This window comes from Siphateles boraxobius, unplaced genomic scaffold, assembly GCF_051911475.1.
Source record: "Siphateles boraxobius isolate OS27281-9 unplaced genomic scaffold, OSU_SipBor_1 17, whole genome shotgun sequence".
Classification (NCBI taxonomy): domain Eukaryota; kingdom Metazoa; phylum Chordata; class Actinopteri; order Cypriniformes; family Leuciscidae; genus Siphateles; species Siphateles boraxobius.
In genome coordinates this window covers 7,586,283-7,603,104 of record NW_027508777.1, presented here as the reverse complement: position 1 = coordinate 7,603,104, position 16,822 = coordinate 7,586,283, and the positions used below count along the sequence as shown (strand labels likewise).

At 32.1% G+C, this 16,822-nt stretch overlaps 1 protein-coding gene and 2 long non-coding RNA genes across 4 annotated transcripts in view; all 3 read left to right on the top strand.

Annotated features, from left to right (window-relative positions):
* Positions 1-7,373, top strand: part of tet2 (tet methylcytosine dioxygenase 2) — a 43,079-nt gene extending 35,706 nt beyond the window's left edge. For both annotated transcript variants that reach the window (XM_077232317.1, XM_077232316.1), the window contains 8 exons: positions 155-245; positions 350-443; positions 657-865; positions 1,521-1,671; positions 1,760-1,849; positions 2,037-2,174; positions 2,778-3,129; positions 3,319-7,373. In XM_077232317.1, coding sequence (XP_077088432.1) covers positions 155-245; positions 350-443; positions 657-865; positions 1,521-1,671; positions 1,760-1,849; positions 2,037-2,174; positions 2,778-3,129; positions 3,319-4,691 — 2,498 coding nt within the window. In that variant the 3' untranslated portion in view covers positions 4,692-7,373. The remainder of the gene's footprint in view (positions 1-154; positions 246-349; positions 444-656; positions 866-1,520; positions 1,672-1,759; positions 1,850-2,036; positions 2,175-2,777; positions 3,130-3,318) is intronic.
* Positions 7,374-11,563: 4,190 nt separating this feature from the next.
* LOC143740268 (uncharacterized) lies at positions 11,564-13,167 on the top strand. The gene is made up of 3 exons (XR_013204814.1): positions 11,564-11,581; positions 12,627-12,725; positions 13,154-13,167. It is a non-coding gene; the product is annotated as an uncharacterized LOC143740268 (long non-coding RNA).
* A 395-nt stretch (positions 13,168-13,562) lies between these two features.
* On the top strand, positions 13,563-14,734 carry LOC143740272 (uncharacterized). The gene is made up of 4 exons (XR_013204818.1): positions 13,563-13,574; positions 13,775-13,819; positions 14,246-14,479; positions 14,671-14,734. It is a non-coding gene; the product is annotated as an uncharacterized LOC143740272 (long non-coding RNA).
* Positions 14,735-16,822: the final 2,088 nt, after the last annotated feature.

The window sequence follows — 16,822 nt, the reverse complement described above, 5'->3', positions numbered from 1 at the left end:
GAGTAAATCATGGGCTAATTTTCATTTTAAAGTGAACTAATCCTTTAATGTAAATTTCTTTTAATATTAGTTTAATATCCTTTTAATCAAATTAAATCGTTTTTATATTAGTTATATTTTTTTTTCTCCTGACAATCTACTACAAAATCCACAGACCAAATCAGTGAAAGGGACGAAGGACCATATTATACTCACTTAGGATCAGCACCAACTGTTGCAGCCATCCGCAACATTATGGAGGAAAGGTATGATATTATGAACCTCTCTCATGCACAAAATAAATGCTTGTAACTTACGCTCTCAGTATAGATGTATTCTTTTAGCAATTACACTATATTTCCTGTGACAGATCTGGACTGACTGGAAGTGCTATTAGGATTGAAAAAGTTGTGTATACTGGCAAGGAAGGCAAGAGTGGGCAAGGCTGCCCCATTGCTAAATGGGTAAAGGCAATTTATTTATATCCTGCGTGTTCTCTTTTTTGTGCATATGCATCACCTCTCTTAGTCAGTTTCTTTAATTAAATATTAAAACATTCTTGTTAGTTTTCTCATCTACAGCACCCTCTATGGAAAACTCAGCTACATGACAGAGGTCTCAAACTGTTACCTGTATATTTTCTGGATATATCTGTACATGTGCACTATGTTGTGTAGGTAATACGGAGGGCAAATGTAGAAGAGAAACTCCTGGTCTTGGTACGAGAACGGGCTGGTCACTCATGTGAAACATCCTGTATAGTAGTGGTCATCTTAATTTGGGAAGGCATATCAACGAACCTGGCTGACCGTCTCTACACTGAACTCAGTGACACGCTAAAAAAACATGGTGCCCTAACCAACCGCAGATGTGCTCTAAATGAGGAGTAAGGACAAATGGTTGTTATTGCTTTTTGTACAAATACAGTAAACATTCAAGTCAACTCACCATTATTTATTTAGCGCTTTTTACAATACAGATCGTTTGCAAGCAGCTTTACAGTGATAATAGAAAAATAATGCAACACAGTTTGTTTTGGCTGTACAGCAGCTGTAGAAGAAAATAATGTCATTGTGCTGCTAAAGTAAATTCAGTGTTGATTCATTTCAGTTGTAAAAATCATTGGTTACTAATTTATTTAATTTATCTATACTGCAGCTCTGGAGAAAATAGTAATATCATCAGTCAGCTCAGTTCAGTTCGCATACAATGGTGTCAATGCAGTAAGATCAATAATATCATTGAATATTAAGTGTGAACATTAGTAAACATTCACTAACCAAAAGACCAAAACATTTTTATTAAATAAATTATTATTATATAATATTCAATTATCATCAACCAATACATTTATAGTCTGTGGTTTTGGTATTGCTACATATCTGACCACTTTCTACTTATGGTACAGTTATGTTATTTATGTTTTCCTAAAGACAAGATATTTAATGGCTTCAACAAAACTTAAAAAATTCTAGATATAGTAAGGTATCTTTACAATATGTTATTTGTCTTAAAACTTAACATTCTGTCATTTTCCTTAGGAGAACATGTGCATGTCAGGGTTTGGAACCTGATGCCTGTGGAGCTTCTTTCTCCTTCGGCTGCTCCTGGAGCATGTACTATAATGGCTGCAAATTTGCCAGAAGTAAAATCCCACGAAAGTTCAAACTGCTTGGTGATGATCCCAGGGAGGTGAGATGCTCTCACGCAAACACAAGATGGAGTCAACAAAGGACATACAAAATAGGAAATAACGGGAGATTTTTTTATTCCCTTACAGGAAGAGAAACTGGAACAAAATCTCCAGGGTCTTGCAACTTTCATGGCCCCAGTATATAAAAAAATGGCACCCGATGCCTACGGCAATCAGGTATACATTTAAGCTTTCTGCCTCAGGTCTATTTTAACAGTATAGTCTATTTACATATATGTATAGTGTTGTAATATATAAAAATAAGTAAAGTGACTGCATTAATTGCATAAGGGACATATACCAAAGTTGGCAAATTTTAAGTTCAAACAAATTTCAAATTTATACATCTACCGATATTTGACAGGTAGAGCATGAACACAGAGCTCCCGATTGCCGCCTGGGCCTAAAAGAAGGACGGCCATTTTCTGGAGTGACAGCCTGTCTAGACTTCTGTGCTCATGCCCACAGAGACCTGCACAACATGCAAGGGGGCAGTACTGTGGTAAGAATTAAAGTTGACATGAAACAGACATTGTGATAGTCTTTTCTTCCCTATTTTGGTGTATTTCCGAGTGAAATGGAATGAGAAATAAAAGTGGGGTGGGACTGGATTTCGTCGTTGGGAATTGATTGAACTAAATGGAGGCAGATCTGAATGCCAGTTAGCAGTCAATTGTGAAGGATATTTAATCTCACCCTCCACCGAGACATGGCACAAAGAGAGCAGATGCTGTTTGAAGGGGAGGTTAATATTTTTTTATTGAATGTTTTGAGTGGATGTGAATTTAAAAAAATAAATAAAGATGTGCACAGAAAAATCATTTATAATAAAAACTTTTTAAAAATAACATTACATTCAGTAAAAAAATAAGAATTGTCCATTTTGATTTCATGGTGACTTTAAATACAGTACAGTGTACCCTAATAAGACTAATAAAGAGCGTTCACCAAAGCCAGCAGTTAAGTCTATTACACAATACAAATAATTATATACCCTGCTTTATACTCTGAAGGTGGAAAACAAAGGATAGCTAAAACACAGTTGTGGTTCCAAAATTACAAATTAAACAGGCCAAACCTCCCTCTCTCTTTACTCTTGTTGTAGGTCTGCACGCTAACACGAGACGACAATCGTGAGATTGGAAAAATTCCTGAGGATGAGCAGCTGCACGTGCTTCCCTTATACAAGGCCTCATCCACTGACGAGTTTGGCAGTGCTGAGGCTCAGCTGGAGAAGACCAAGACTGGTGCCATTCAGGTGCTCAGTGCCTTTCGTAGACAGGTGCGTATGCTACCGGAGCCTGCCAAGTCTTGCCGGCAAAAGAAGCTGGATGCCAAGAGAGCCGCGGCTAACAAAACAAACCCCAACACACCTAACTCCAAAATGGACAGTACTCAGCAAGCAAAGCAGAAACAGTCCGCTTATGAGAACCCAGGCCAGAACACAAATGTAACAGGTACAAAAGCAAGGCTTCAAAATGGATAGAACCAATACTCAATTTTTTTAAATGTATTCAGATATAAATATTTGAATTAGGGATGATCAAATAAATGATTTAAATAAGTAATGGAACAGATTCTAAGTGTTTATCAATGTTTCAACACCAAAAGTTTACATTTTGGTCTAATCCCATTATTTCTTCCAGGCCCAGGTAACATAAATCTGGACTCTGGGCATCTCCCCCATGCTCATGCTGCCCAACAGCCTCAGCAGCACCGGCAGCAAACACAACCTAATTCTAATCCCACTTACACTGTCCCACAGTTCCCTAGATTCTCAAATGTATCAGAAACCGTCTCAAATGCTTCTAAACCAATGACCCCACATCCTCAAACACCACCTACTGCCAGTCCTTATCCCTCTCCTTTACATGCACCCAACTCCTACATTAACGTGTCTAATGCACCCACCCCATATCCCAGGTCTCTTACACCCAACCCTCTATATACTGGTTACCAATGTAATGGGGGGCTTCCCATGGACAACTACCACCCTTACTACTCTTCTAATCTAAAGCATCCAGATATGTACCATCCCCAAAGAAATTCACTGTACTCTGAGCAGCAATACAGTGCACCTCAACATTATGCCGTCAACTACCCACCGCACTATGGAGAGCCTAGCTTACCACCCAATGGTTATGGCACCTGTAACATGAAACCTGGCATGCACTCTATGGGACATTACCCAGGTTATAATCCTAATATGCCACCTGATGCCTTCTCAAGGCCTCCTTCAGCCCATCTACATTTGGACTATGCTACTATTGGCAGCCAGTTTGAAGCTTACCCCAAGCCTCACATGTCCCAGAATCCTCAGATGTTTCCTTCAAATCCAAATACCTTAGGTATGCAAAGTAATAAAGATTTAGAGATAAACATGCATGGAGCAAATGGTATCCCTCAGGTGTTTCCTCCTTTGGGTAATGAATGCCTCAACCCAAACCAACATCCAGGCTTGAGGCATTCCAGTGAAAATGCCCTTAACCCCGTTGTCAACCAGACACCACTTACCCAAAATTCAGATCAAAAAGAAAAGGAGGATGTGTGGTCTGACAGCGAGCACAACTTCCTTGACCCTGAAATTGGAGGGGTGGCAGTGGCACCTAGTCATGGTTCGATCATTATCGAGTGTGCTAAGCGGGAACTCCATGCGACTACACCAGTCAAGAAGCCTGACCGCAACCATCCCACCCGGATCTCACTTGTGTTTTACCAGCACAAGAACTTGAATGAGGCAAAACACGGACTGGCTCTGTGGGAAGCAAAGATGGCAGAGAAGGCCCGGGAGAAAGAGGAAGATGCTGAGAAGCACAGTGCTGAAAATACAACGAGCAAGAGTAGTGGAAAGAGAGTGAAACGAGAACATTCAGAACCTTCTGAACCCTCAGAACCTCCATATAAGAGGTTTCTTCTCATGCTTACAGAACGGTCAATGTCCTGCACTACTAATACATATGTAAGCACAACTCCCTATGCCTTTACCAAGGTGACCGGGCCTTACAATCATTTCCTGTAAAAACCTCTCTAGGTTCAGAGCATTCATAAACACAATGAGAGTGGCATCAGAAAAATGACATGGTGCATGAAATGGTGCAACAATATAGTGACCTCAGTGCCACTGGCTACATAACCCATAATTGTTGTTCAGCTTTTTGTTATTGACCATAGTAAGATTTTGTATTATTACTATACGTAGAGCATCAGTTGGCTTTTTACACGCTCTTAAAAAGTCAATCTTTACTGTTTGATCAATTCGAAATATTTATGTATTATTTAAATACTCACGTATGAAAACACTGTTCTTCATCCATGGTGCTTACAGTCCAAAAAATTTGGACATATTACTGGAAAGAAATATTCATCTTAGGTGACTTTTTAGGCTAATCACTTTTATGGTGCTAGTGAGTGTTTTGAATGCAAAAACGTGTTTTTAAATGCCTTTCTTTAACAACACACAACTTGTATATTTTTTAAGTAATACACATTTTTTTTGATTAAGCAATTAAGACATTATCTAGCTTAAATGGTGTTTTAGAAGCACTTTTTAGTAATAATGAGGGTATCACTTTCTGCCCTCCAATTTGAAAGACAATTAATTACACTGCATTCATTATTGTGGAAAACAATAATGATGAACTCTAGTGGATAGTTTCTCTGGTGCTTTTACAATTTCACAAATTCTTTACACTTACTGTATAGTGAGCCACTGAGGGTCAATTTTGTAACAGTAATGTTCTGAGAAAGAAATCACACAAAATAACAAAAAAGAAAAGAAAAACTTGAAATTTCAGAACACTGAATACTGGAGTCAAGAAAAACAATGATATTAGGTCCTCAAAGCATATATCAAGGAACACATAACAGGGTTACTTTTACATCAATGTCACTGTTTCAGAGGCAGCTGGCTTGGGTTACTGTGGGGGTTTTTACATAATGCAACTTTAGCTGTATAAAAAAAGTTGAGATGTGTACAGTAAATTAAAAAATGTTTTAATGTATGCTTAGACAATAGTTTAGTAAAGAAGAGTACTATTTCTTTGGGTTTGAACTGATTTTATTTCAAATGGTGCTACTTGACCTGCTATAAATATAATGTGACAATATCTAAGGGCGTTGAGAAGGCTTATGAATGATGTAGAAAAACCTACTTATCATATACCTCAAAACTAGTTTGGCAATAGAATTATAATATCAAGGTGTTTCTGTTATTTTACTTCCAAACACTTTGTAGCAAAAATAACACATACCTTAAGGCCATTATTTATGCAATGTTCATTTCTTACTTTCTTCACACTTGATCTACTAGAAAGTATTGCTTGAACTTCAAGTGTCAATGGAATTGCAAAATCAGGGATATATCAGCTCTTTTCTGTGCATAAACATCACTTGTGTTCATGTTGTCTTCTCTAATTCAGGTTTGAGCCTTTGTATTTGTATTTTAAATCCTTATGAATTACTTGTATACCACACACATCTAACTTTATTAGAAAATTAAAACAATCAGAATTTAAGTACTGTTGGAGCAACATGCTGATAAACCTTTTAAGAAGTAATTTGAACATATTTTAACATGCACTGATTTAATTAAAGGAAAAGTGTTGTGACATAAAGCAATGCATTTGCTTCTTTACTGAAGGGTTAGACCAAGTCAGTTAAATACTATGTGGACAATTAGTTGTATAATAATTTGAGGCTAAATGCATTTACAACCACTAAAGATAATATTAATGCCTCTTACACTACTCCTGTCCCTGAATTAAATTAGATATTTGATGAGTTATTGGTAGTGAATGAAATACAACTCATTCCACTCTGACATGAAAAAATGAAGCACTTCAATTTGTTTTAAAAAAAAAATAGATGTGAATTCAAAATACGTTGAATATTGTATATGTATTAAATAGATAGAAGTCTAAGTCCATTCTTCTTAATTCTAAGTCCATGATGTACGAAGGTAAATTTTCCCTGTATGTTTAAAGTACCATCAACCCACACAATAATAATAATAATAGATTTTGCTCCAAAAACCTTTGTCTCGTTGGTATTCGGGTTACTTGAGGATTTTTTTTCTGTCATACAATAGCAACGTTTACAATTTTTTCTATTAGAAATCAATTTGATGTACTGACTAGTTAAGGAAGAAGCTTCCAGTTCTGTAGTTTAAATTAGATATTAAATTTAAGTGTAGAGAGCCCAGCTTGAGTAGCAGGTTGTGTATGAAGCAAGTGAAATGGGTGGTTAAAATTTAGTGAGTGACAAGAATAGCCATACTTGAAGATGCTTCGGAGTGTTTCTGAGTGGAGTCAACTTTACTTGAATGAATTTCTGACTTCAACTATTGAACTGGGGTGCACAACTTTTACATTAAGCTAGCAGTTTATGTACACGTTGGTATTTTGCCATTAGACACTAAAAGTTTTAAATGTGCTATTTTCTGCCTTTTTTGTATTGTTCCTCGTTTGTAATGCTTAAAACATTGAATTAAGAATGGCTTTGAATACTGTAAGTATTGTATTGTACTGAAGAACTGAATGCAGTTTATTTGAAAACTATTTGTTATGATTTGTTATCATTCCTAATATTGCTGAAATGTGGGTTTTTTAATAAAATGTATATTTATTTCAAGCATTTACAGTAAATTGTACAATGTTTAATAAATTTGACTTTTTTAGTAATTAAACGGTTAAATATATAAAAAGTTTTATTTATAATTTGCTAATAGTATAAATACAAACAATGAATAGAAAAGGTGTTCAACCCTTGAAGTTTCCATGTTTTAGTCCTACAACATTTGAATTATTCATTGCTTTTTATTATTATTTTATATTCTATTTAAACAAAGTCTAAAGAGGTGAAAAGGCACAGCATGTATGTTTTCACAATAACTGCCGTTTTATAGAAATTACAATCAATTTAAGACACCATTCTTCTTGCTTTGAGAATGCATTAATTGAAAAAGCTTTTTTTAAGATAAATAGTTTTTCATTTATTAATATATTTTCATGGAAACGACTAACAGAAAAGATTGGAAGAGTAAATTTCTACTAGTCCTCGATTCTGATGCTGCACATTTCAGGGAAAGTAGTTTCAGCATTTCACAATAGTACAGCATTATTCAGAATTTATAGCGTTTGAGTTTATCACCTTACAAAGACAAACTCAACTTGTCCTAATTTGAAGCCAATTCAAAAATTCTAATTTTGGAAGACTTTACAATAAGGTTCCATTTCTTGACATTAGCTAACATGAACTAATAATGAACTTTACTTCTACAGCATTAATTATTATTATTTTATGTAACTTTTATCAAAAGGTTGTATCCTTTCACATTAAAGTTATAACTTTGAATGAAGAACAAACAATTGTATTATGACCTAGATGGTAAAGTTCGTACACAAACTTTAAGTTGGCTTGGAAAAGCCTAGCCAGAAAGTTTGAAAAAGTTTTAAACTGTTCTAGCACGGTTTAACATGTTTCAAGTATATTTTGCCACATTGCTAGCATGATTTAGCATGTTTTAATTTGACCATGGATGGTTGGATGGATAGATCATCAAGATTAGTTAGAAAGAAAGATTAGAGATGGATAGAAAGTGCCACTCTTAGAAAGAAGAAAGAAATGAATGAAGAAAGAAAGAAAGAAAGATGGATTAGTTAGAAAAAAAGAAAGGTCAGTTTGAAAAAAGAAAGAAAAAAGATCATCTTGAAAGAAAGATTAGTAAGAAAGAAAGATTAGTTAGAAAGAAAGTTTATTTATTTTGAAAAATAAAATTTTATTTTGAAAAAAAGAAATAAATAAATAGTTAGAAAGATAGATTAGTTAGAAAAAATAAAGAAAAGAAAATGAAAAAAGAATGAAAAGAAAGAAAGAAAGAAGGAAAAGTAAAAAAGAAAGAATAGTTAGAAAGGAAGAAAAGTAAAAAAGAAAGAATAGTGAGAAAGAAAGAAAGATAAATTAGTTAGAAAAAAGAAAGATTAGTTAGAAAAAAGAAAGATTGGTTAGAAATAAAGAAAGGTTAGCTTGAACAAAAAGAAAGACAAGTAAAAAAGAAAGAAAAGTAAAAAAGAAAGAATGGTTAGAAAGGAAGAAAAGTAAAAAAGAAAGAATAGTTAGAAAGAAAGATAAAAGAAAGAATGGTTGGAAAGGAAGAAAAGTAAAGAGAGATAGATTAGTTAGAAAGAAAGATTAGTTGGAAAAAAGAAAGAAACGAAAAGTTAAAAAGAAAGATTAGTGAGAAAGAAAGAAAAAAAGATTAGTTAGAAAGAAAAAGATAGATTAGTTAGAAAGAAAGATAAATTAGTTAGAAAAAAGAAAGATTAGTTAGAAAAAAGAAAGATTGGTTAGAAATAAAGAAAGGTTAGCTTGAACAAAAAGAAAGACAAGTAAAAGAAAGAAAAGTAAAAAAGAAAGAATAGTTAGAAAGGAAGAAAAGTAAAAAAGAAAGAATAGTGAGAAAGAAAGAAAGATAAATTAGTTAGAAAAAAGAAAGATTAGTTAGAAAAAAGAAAGATTGGTTAGAAATAAAGAAAGGTTAGCTTGAACAAAAAGAAAGACAAGTAAAAAAGAAAGAAAAGTAAAAAAGAAAGAATAGTTAGAAAGGAAGAGACTAGTTAGAAAGACAAATAAAGAAAGAAAGAAAGATGGATTACTGAGAAAGATAGATTAGTTAGAAAGAAAGAGATGGATTAGTTAGAAAGAAAGAAAGAAAGAAAGAAAGAAAGAAAGAAAGAAAGAAAGATAGAATAGTTAGAAAAAGGAAAGATTAGTTAGAAATAAAGAAAGATTAGTTTGAAAAAATAAAGAAAAGTAAAATAGAAAGAATGGTTAGAAATGTTAGGAAAAAAGAATAGTTAGAAAGAAAGAAAGAAAGATAGAAAGAAAGAAAGAAAGATGGATTAGTTAGAAAGAACGAAAGATAGATTAGTTAGAAAAAATAAAGAAATGAAAATGAAAAAAGAACTAAAAGGAAGAAAGAAAAGAAAGAAAGAAATAAAAGAAAATGGATTAGTTAGAAAGAAAGATAGATTAGTTAGAAAGAAAGATAGATTAGTTAGAACGAAAGAAAGATATTGCCGATATAAAATTCAAAACAGTCAAAATGACTGTCATGGCCGTTCTAGTGTTAAATCAGCTATAAATTGGCAGCATTTTATCTCACATTTATTAATATTAAAAGTGCACAAAAAGTAAATATGCAATGCAGACATGTCAGTAATGTAGCGTAATACATTTTGAACAGTTCATCTTTGCAGAATGAGAAGAAAGAAAGAAAGAAAGAAAGAAAGAAAGAAAGAAAGAAAGAAAGAAAGAAAGATGGATGATTTGTTAGAAAGAAAGAAAGATGGATTTGTTAGAAAGAAAGAAAGAAAGAAAGATGGATTAGTTAGACAAAAAGAAAGAAAGATGGATTAGTTAGAAAGAAAGAGATTAGTTAGAAAAAAGAAAGAAAGATGGAGTAGTTAGAAAGAGAGAAAGATGGAGTAGTTAGAAAGAAAGAAAGATGGATTAGTTAGAAAGAAAGAAAGATGGATTAGTTAGAAAGAAAGATATATTAGTTAGAAGGAAAGAAAGATATATTAGTTAGAAAGAAAAAAAGATTTGTTAGAAAGAAAGATTAGTTAAAGAAAGAAATAAAGATTAGAAAGATTTGTAAGAAAGAAAGATTAGTTAAAAAAGAAAGAAAGATTAGAAAGAAAGATTAGTTAGAAAGAAAGAAAGATTAGCTATAAAGAAAGATTAGTTAAATATAAAGAAAGAAAGAAAGATTAGTTTGAAAAAAGAAAGAGATTAGTTAGAAAGGAAGAAAGAAAGATTATGTAGAAAGAAAGAAAGAAAGATTAGTTAGAAAGAAAGAAAGAAAGATTAGTTAGAAAGAAAGAAAGAAAGAAAGAAAGAAAAGTTTGAAAAAAAGAAAGAGATTAGTTAGAAAGAAAGAAAGAAAGAAAGAAAGAAAGAAAGATTAGGTAGAAAGAAAGATTAGTTAGAAAGAAAGAAAGAAAGAAAGAAAGAAAGAAAGAAAGATTAGGTAGAAAGAAAGATTAGTTAGAAAGAAAGAAAGAAAGATTAGTTAGAAAGAAAGAAAGAAAGAAAGAAAAGTTTGAAAAAAAGAAAGAGATTAGTTAGAAAGAAAGAAAGAAAGAAAGAAAGAAAGAAAGAAAGAAAGAAAGAAAGAAAGATTAGGTAGAAAGAAAGATTAGTTAGAAAGAAAGAAAGAAAGAAAGAAAGAAAGAAAGAAAGAAAGAAAGATTAGGTAGAAAGAAAGATTAGTTAGAAAGAAAGAAAGAAAGAAAGAAAGAAAGAAAGAAAGAAAGAAAGATTGGGTAGAAAGAAAGATTAGTTAGAAAGAAAGAAAGAAAGAAAGAAAGAAAGAAAGAAAGAAAGAAAGAAAGAAAGAAAGAAAGAAAGAAAGAAAGAAAGAAAGAAAGAAAGAAAGAAAGAAAGATTGGGTAGAAAGAAAGAAAGAAAGAAAGAAAGAAAGAAAGAAAGAAAGAAAGAAAGAAAGAAAGAAAGAAAGAAAGAAAGAAAGAAAAGTTAGAAAGAAAGATAGATCAGTTAGAAAGAAAGATTAGTAAGAAAGAAAGAAAGAAAGAAAGAAAGAAAGATGGATGGATTTGTTAGAAAGAAAGAAAGATGGATTTGTTAGAAAGAAAGAAAGATGGATTTGTTAGAAAGAAAGATGGATTAGTTAGACAAAAAGAAAGATAGATTAGTTAGAAAAAAGAAAGACAGATGAAGTAGTTAGTTAGAAAGAGAGAAAGATGGAGTAGTTAGAAAGAAAGATGGATTAGTTAGAAAGAAAGAAAGATTAGTTAGAAAAGATTAGTTAGAAAAAAGAAAGAAAGATTAGTTAGAAGGAAAGAAAGATAGATTAGGTAGAAAGAACGAAAGAAGATTAGGTAGAAAGAAGTAAAGATTAGTTAGAAAGAAAGAAAGATTAGTTAAAAAGACAGATCAGTTAGCAAGAAAGATTAGCTAGAAAGAAAGATAAGTTAGAAAGAATGAAAGAAAGCTTAGTTAAAAAGAAAGACATCATTTAGAAAGAAAGATTAGTTAGAAAGAAAGTTTTGTTAGAAAGAAAGAAAAAAGATTAGTTAGAAAGAAAGAAAGATTAGTTAGAAAGAAAGAAAGATTAGTTAGAAAGAAAGAAAGATTAGTTAGAAAGAAAGAAAGATAGATTAGTTAGAAAGAAAGATAGATAGATAGATTAGTTAGAAAAAAGAAAGATAGATAGTGTCATGAGTCGAGCTCCTTCCCTTTTCTTTCTCTCTTACACCCTCTACTGGGTTTTTTCCCTCTTTACATCTTTTCCCTTTTCTCTCTCCTCGCTCAGCTGCTCTTCATCTCATCTCATTAATCGCTCACACCTGTTCTCTCTTCCTTCTGATTTCTCGCCCTATTTCTTCTCCCTCTTTTCCTTTGTTCCCTGTCGGAGTATTTACAGAAGTTTGTTACGTACCTGATGTTTCTCTGTCGTTCTCTAGTCCTGTCGTGTCTACTGTGGTATGTGCCGTCTCCTGATTTGTTACCTGACCATCATCTGCTTGCCCTGTCTCTGGCTGTCGGGTTCGACTAAGGTCTAACGCTGCCCATCAGCAACCCGGACTCTTCGCTGCATCCTCCAGGGGATTTCCTGAGCCTTGTGTGCAGACGCTCCTCAGTTGTCCTTCAACTCATCTTTCTGTTTGAACGGTTTTTGCCTGTCGACTCCTGTTTTCTGATTATTGCCAAGCGGCTCCCCTGAGTTAATAAAAGAGACATTTGATCTGCCTTTTTGTTTGGGAGAAAGATATATTAGTTAGAAAGAAAGATATATTAGTTAGAAAGAAAGAAAGAAAGAAAGAAAGAAAGAAAGAAAGAAAGAAAGAAAGAAGGAAAGAAAGAAATAAAAAAAGAAAGAAAGATTAGTTAGAAAGAAAGATATATTAGTTAGAAAGAAAGAAAGATTAGGTAGAAAGAAAGAAAGAAAGAAAGAAAGAAAGAAAGAAAGAAAGAAAGAAAGATTAGGTAGAAAGAAAGATTAGGTAGAAAGAAAGAAAGAAAGAAAGATTAGGTAGAAAGAAAGAAAGAAAGAAAGATTAGGTAGAAAGAAAGAAAGAAAGAAAGAAAGAAAGAAAGAAAGAAAGAAAGAAAGAAAGAAAGAAAGAAAGAAAGAAAGAAAGAAAGAAAGAAAGAAAGAAAGTTAGGAAGAAATAAAGATTAGGTAGAAAGAAAGAAAGATTAGTTAGAAAGAAAGAAAGATTAGTTAGAAAAAAAGAAAGATTAGTTAGAAAAAAGAAAGAAAGATCAGTTAGAAAGAAAGAGATCAGTTAGAAAGAAAGATAAGTTAAAAAGAAAGAAAGATTAGTTAGAAAAAAGAAAGAAAGATTTGTTAGAAAAAAAGAAAAAAGATTAGTTAGAAAGAGATTAGTTAGAAAGAAAGAGATCAGTTAGAAAGAAAGAGATCAGTTAGAAAGAAAGATTAGTTAGAATGAAAGAAAGAGAAAGAAAGAAAGAAAGATTAGTTAGAAAGAAAGAAAGATTAGTTAGAAAGAAAGAAAGATAAGTTAGAAAGAAAGAAAGATTAGTTAAAAAGAAAGAAAGATTAGTTAGAAAGAAAGAGATCAGTTAGAAAGAAAGAAAGATTAGTTAGAAAGAAAGAAAGATTAGTTAGAAAGAAAGAAAGATTAGTTAGAAAAAAAGAAAGATTAGTTAGAAAAAAGAAAGATTAGTTAGAAAAAAGAAAGAAAGATTAGTTAGAAAGAAAGATTAGTTAGAAAGAAAGAAAGATTAGTTAGAAAAAAAGAAAGAAAGATTAGTTAGAAAAAAAAGAAGAAAGATTAGTTAGAAAGAAAGATTAGTTAGAAAGAAAGATTAGTTAGAAAGAAAGATTAGTTAGAAAAAAGAATGAAAGAAAGATTAGGTAGAAAGAAAGAAAGTAGAAAGAAAGAAATATTAGTTAGAAAGAAAGAAAGATTAGTTAGAAAGAAAGAAAGATTAGTAATAAAGAAAGATTAGTTAGAAAGAAAGAGATCAGTTGGAAAGAAAGAGATCAGTTAGAAAGAAAGATTAGTTAGAAAGAAAGATTAGTTAGAAAGAAAGAAAAGTTAGAAAGAAAGAAAGAAAGAAAGAAAGAAAGAAAGAAAGAAAGAAAGAAAGAAAGATTAGGTAGAAAGAAAGATTAGTTAGAATGAAAGAAAGAGAAAGAAAGAAAGAAAGATTAGTTAGAAAGAAAGAAAGATTAGTTAGAAAGAAAGAAAGATAAGTTAGAAAGAAAGAAAGATTAGTTAAAAAGAAAGAAAGATTAGTTAGAAAGAAAGAGATCAGTTAGAAAGAAAGACTAGTTAGAAAGAAAGAAAGAAAGATTAGTTAGAAAGAAAGAAAGATTAGTTAGAAAGAAAGATTAGTTAGAAAAAAAGAAAGATTAGTTAGAAAAAAAGAAAGAAAGATTAGTTAGAAAGAAAGATTAGTTAGAAAGAAAGAAAGATTAGTTAGAAAAAAAGAAAGAAAGATTAGTTAGAAAAAAAGAAAGAAAGATTAGTTAGAAAAAAAGAAAGAAAGATTAGTTAGAAAGAAAGATTAGTTAGAAAAAAGAATGAAAGAAAGATTAGGTAGAAAGAAAGAAAGATTAGGTAGAAAGAAAGAAATATTAGTTAGAAAGAAAGAAAGATTAGTTAGAAAGAAAGAAAGATTAGTAATAAAGAAAGAAAGAAAGAAAGAAAGAAAAAAAGATTAGGTAGAAAGAAAGAAAGATCAGTTAGAAAGAAAGATTAGTTAGAAAGAAAGAAAAGTTAGAAAGAAAGAAAGATTAGTTAGAAAGAAAGAAAAGTTAGAAAGAAAGAAAGAAAGAAAGAAAGAAAAAAAGATTAGGTAGAAAGAAAGAAAGATTAGTTAGAAAGAAAGAAAGAAAGATTAGTTAGAAAGAAAGAAAGAAAGATTAGTTAGAAAAAAGAAAGAAAGATTAGTTACAAAGAAAGAGATCAGTTACAAAGAAAGATTAGTTAGAAAGAAAGAAAGAGATTAGTTAGAAAGAAAGAAAGATTAGTTAGAAAAAAAGAAAGAAAGATTAGTTAGAAAGAAAGAAAGATAGATTAGTTAGAAAGAAAGAAAGATAGATTAGTTGGAAAGAAAGAAAGATATTAGTTGGGAAAGAAAGAAAGATTAGTTAGAAAGAATGAAATAAAGATTAGTTCCAAAGAAAGAAAGAATAAACAAAGAAAGATAGATTAGCTTGAAAGAAAGATATATTAGTTAGAAAGAAAGATAGATTAGTTAGAAAGAAAGAAAGTTATTTAGAAAGAAAGAAAGATATATTAGTTAGAAAGAAAGATATATTAGTTAGAAAGAAAGAAAGAGTAGTTAGAAAGAAAAAAGATTAGTTAGAAAGAAAGAAAGATTAGTTAGAAAGAAAAAAGATTAGTTAGAGAGAAAGAGTAGTCAGAAAGAAAAAAGATTAGTTAGAAAGAAAGAAAGATTAGTTAGAAAGAAAGAAAGATTAGTTAGAAAGAAAAAAGATTAGTTAGAGAGAAAGAGTAGTCAGAAAGAAAAAGAAAGAAAGAAAGATATATATATATATATTGTAACAGATAGATAGATAGATAGATAGATAGATAGATAGATAGATAGATAGATAGATAGATAGATAGATAGATAGATAGATAGATAGATAGATAGATAGATAGATAGATAGATAGATAGATAAGTAAAATTAGTGGGCATAATCCAGACGAACTAATTATTTCTCTTTCTGGTACAGACAGCATAGCCTATATGGGACTGACAGGAAGAACGAAAGACTCGGACCCGTCCCGAACCCGAAGACTCGAGAGAGATGAACTAATCATTTCTGTTTCCAGTACAGATTCAGAACCCATATGTTGCGCAATGATCATGCGTGGTCAACACAAAATGAACGAATCACTCTCTGAGACAACTCGGTAGTCCCGAGTCATATTAAAGATTTGTTCAAAATTAACGAATCGTTCATGAATGACACATCACTACTGAGCGATCAGAAATCCACTGCGCAAGCAAAACAGCACTCCGCGAGCAGAAGCCCACTGCGTACGAGCAGGATTCCACTGTACAAGCAGAGTTAACCTATGAGAGTATGCCAGCCATTGCCAGGCGCTCGCTCGCAGGTACCTGTACACCTCTCGGTTGTTGAATTTTGTGCACGAGTACTTTTATCATGCCAGCTGAAGGTTCATTTTTGCGCGTGTGAAATAACATAATGTGCTTGTGAGCATGTCTTACACACTCATGTTCTTGAACATTTTTCAAGAACATTTTTCAAGAACCACTATAAAACTAAACCAATCTCTGTTACCTTAAAGTATATGTTTATCTCTCTAAAGCTGCTTTGAAAAAATCTACATTGTTAAAAGCGCTATATAAATGAGGATGACTTGACTCATAACTTTTGACTAAAAAATAACACCATACCGCCAGAGTCTTATTTGATCGGTGAGTAATGTAGATGAACTGATGCATTCCCACTGGAATGGCCTTCCTTCTCTGATGACTTCAATTCAATGGCCTGGGTATAACATCCCCTCCAACTGTCATTCTTCTGCAATCTTTTGAAACAAGCTGAATGCAACACCTACTTTTCTATATCCAATCAATTTCCAGAGAGGAAAAAAAACATGCCACACCATCTATTTTCCTCATTCAATATTCCTTTTCTGGATTGCTCCTGTCTGCCTTGCTGCTGGTTTGCGTCTGTAAGCGCCAAATAGCTTTCTGTTTTTAATCTCATTTATCATCATTCCTTGTTGTTTATATTGCTAAATATAACTTACTCATCAACATATATTAGATATAGTCTAATATTGCCTATCACATTAATCTGACATCACTAGCTTTTATCTAAACCAAATTTCTACCAAAATACAGACAGCACGTTACATGTCCCACCAGAGACAGTAATATACTGGACCACTGTTACACCACAATAAAAAATGCGTATCACTCCGTCTTACGAGCAGCTTTTGGGCTCTCTGATCACTGTTTGGTTCATCTCATACCGACCTACAGGCAGAAACTGAAATAAGCTAAACCTGTAATAAGGACTGTAAAAAGATGGACTAATGAAGCAGAGCAGAATCTACAGGCCTGCTTTGATTGCACTGATTGGACTGTTTTTGAAGCTGCTACCAACGATCTGGA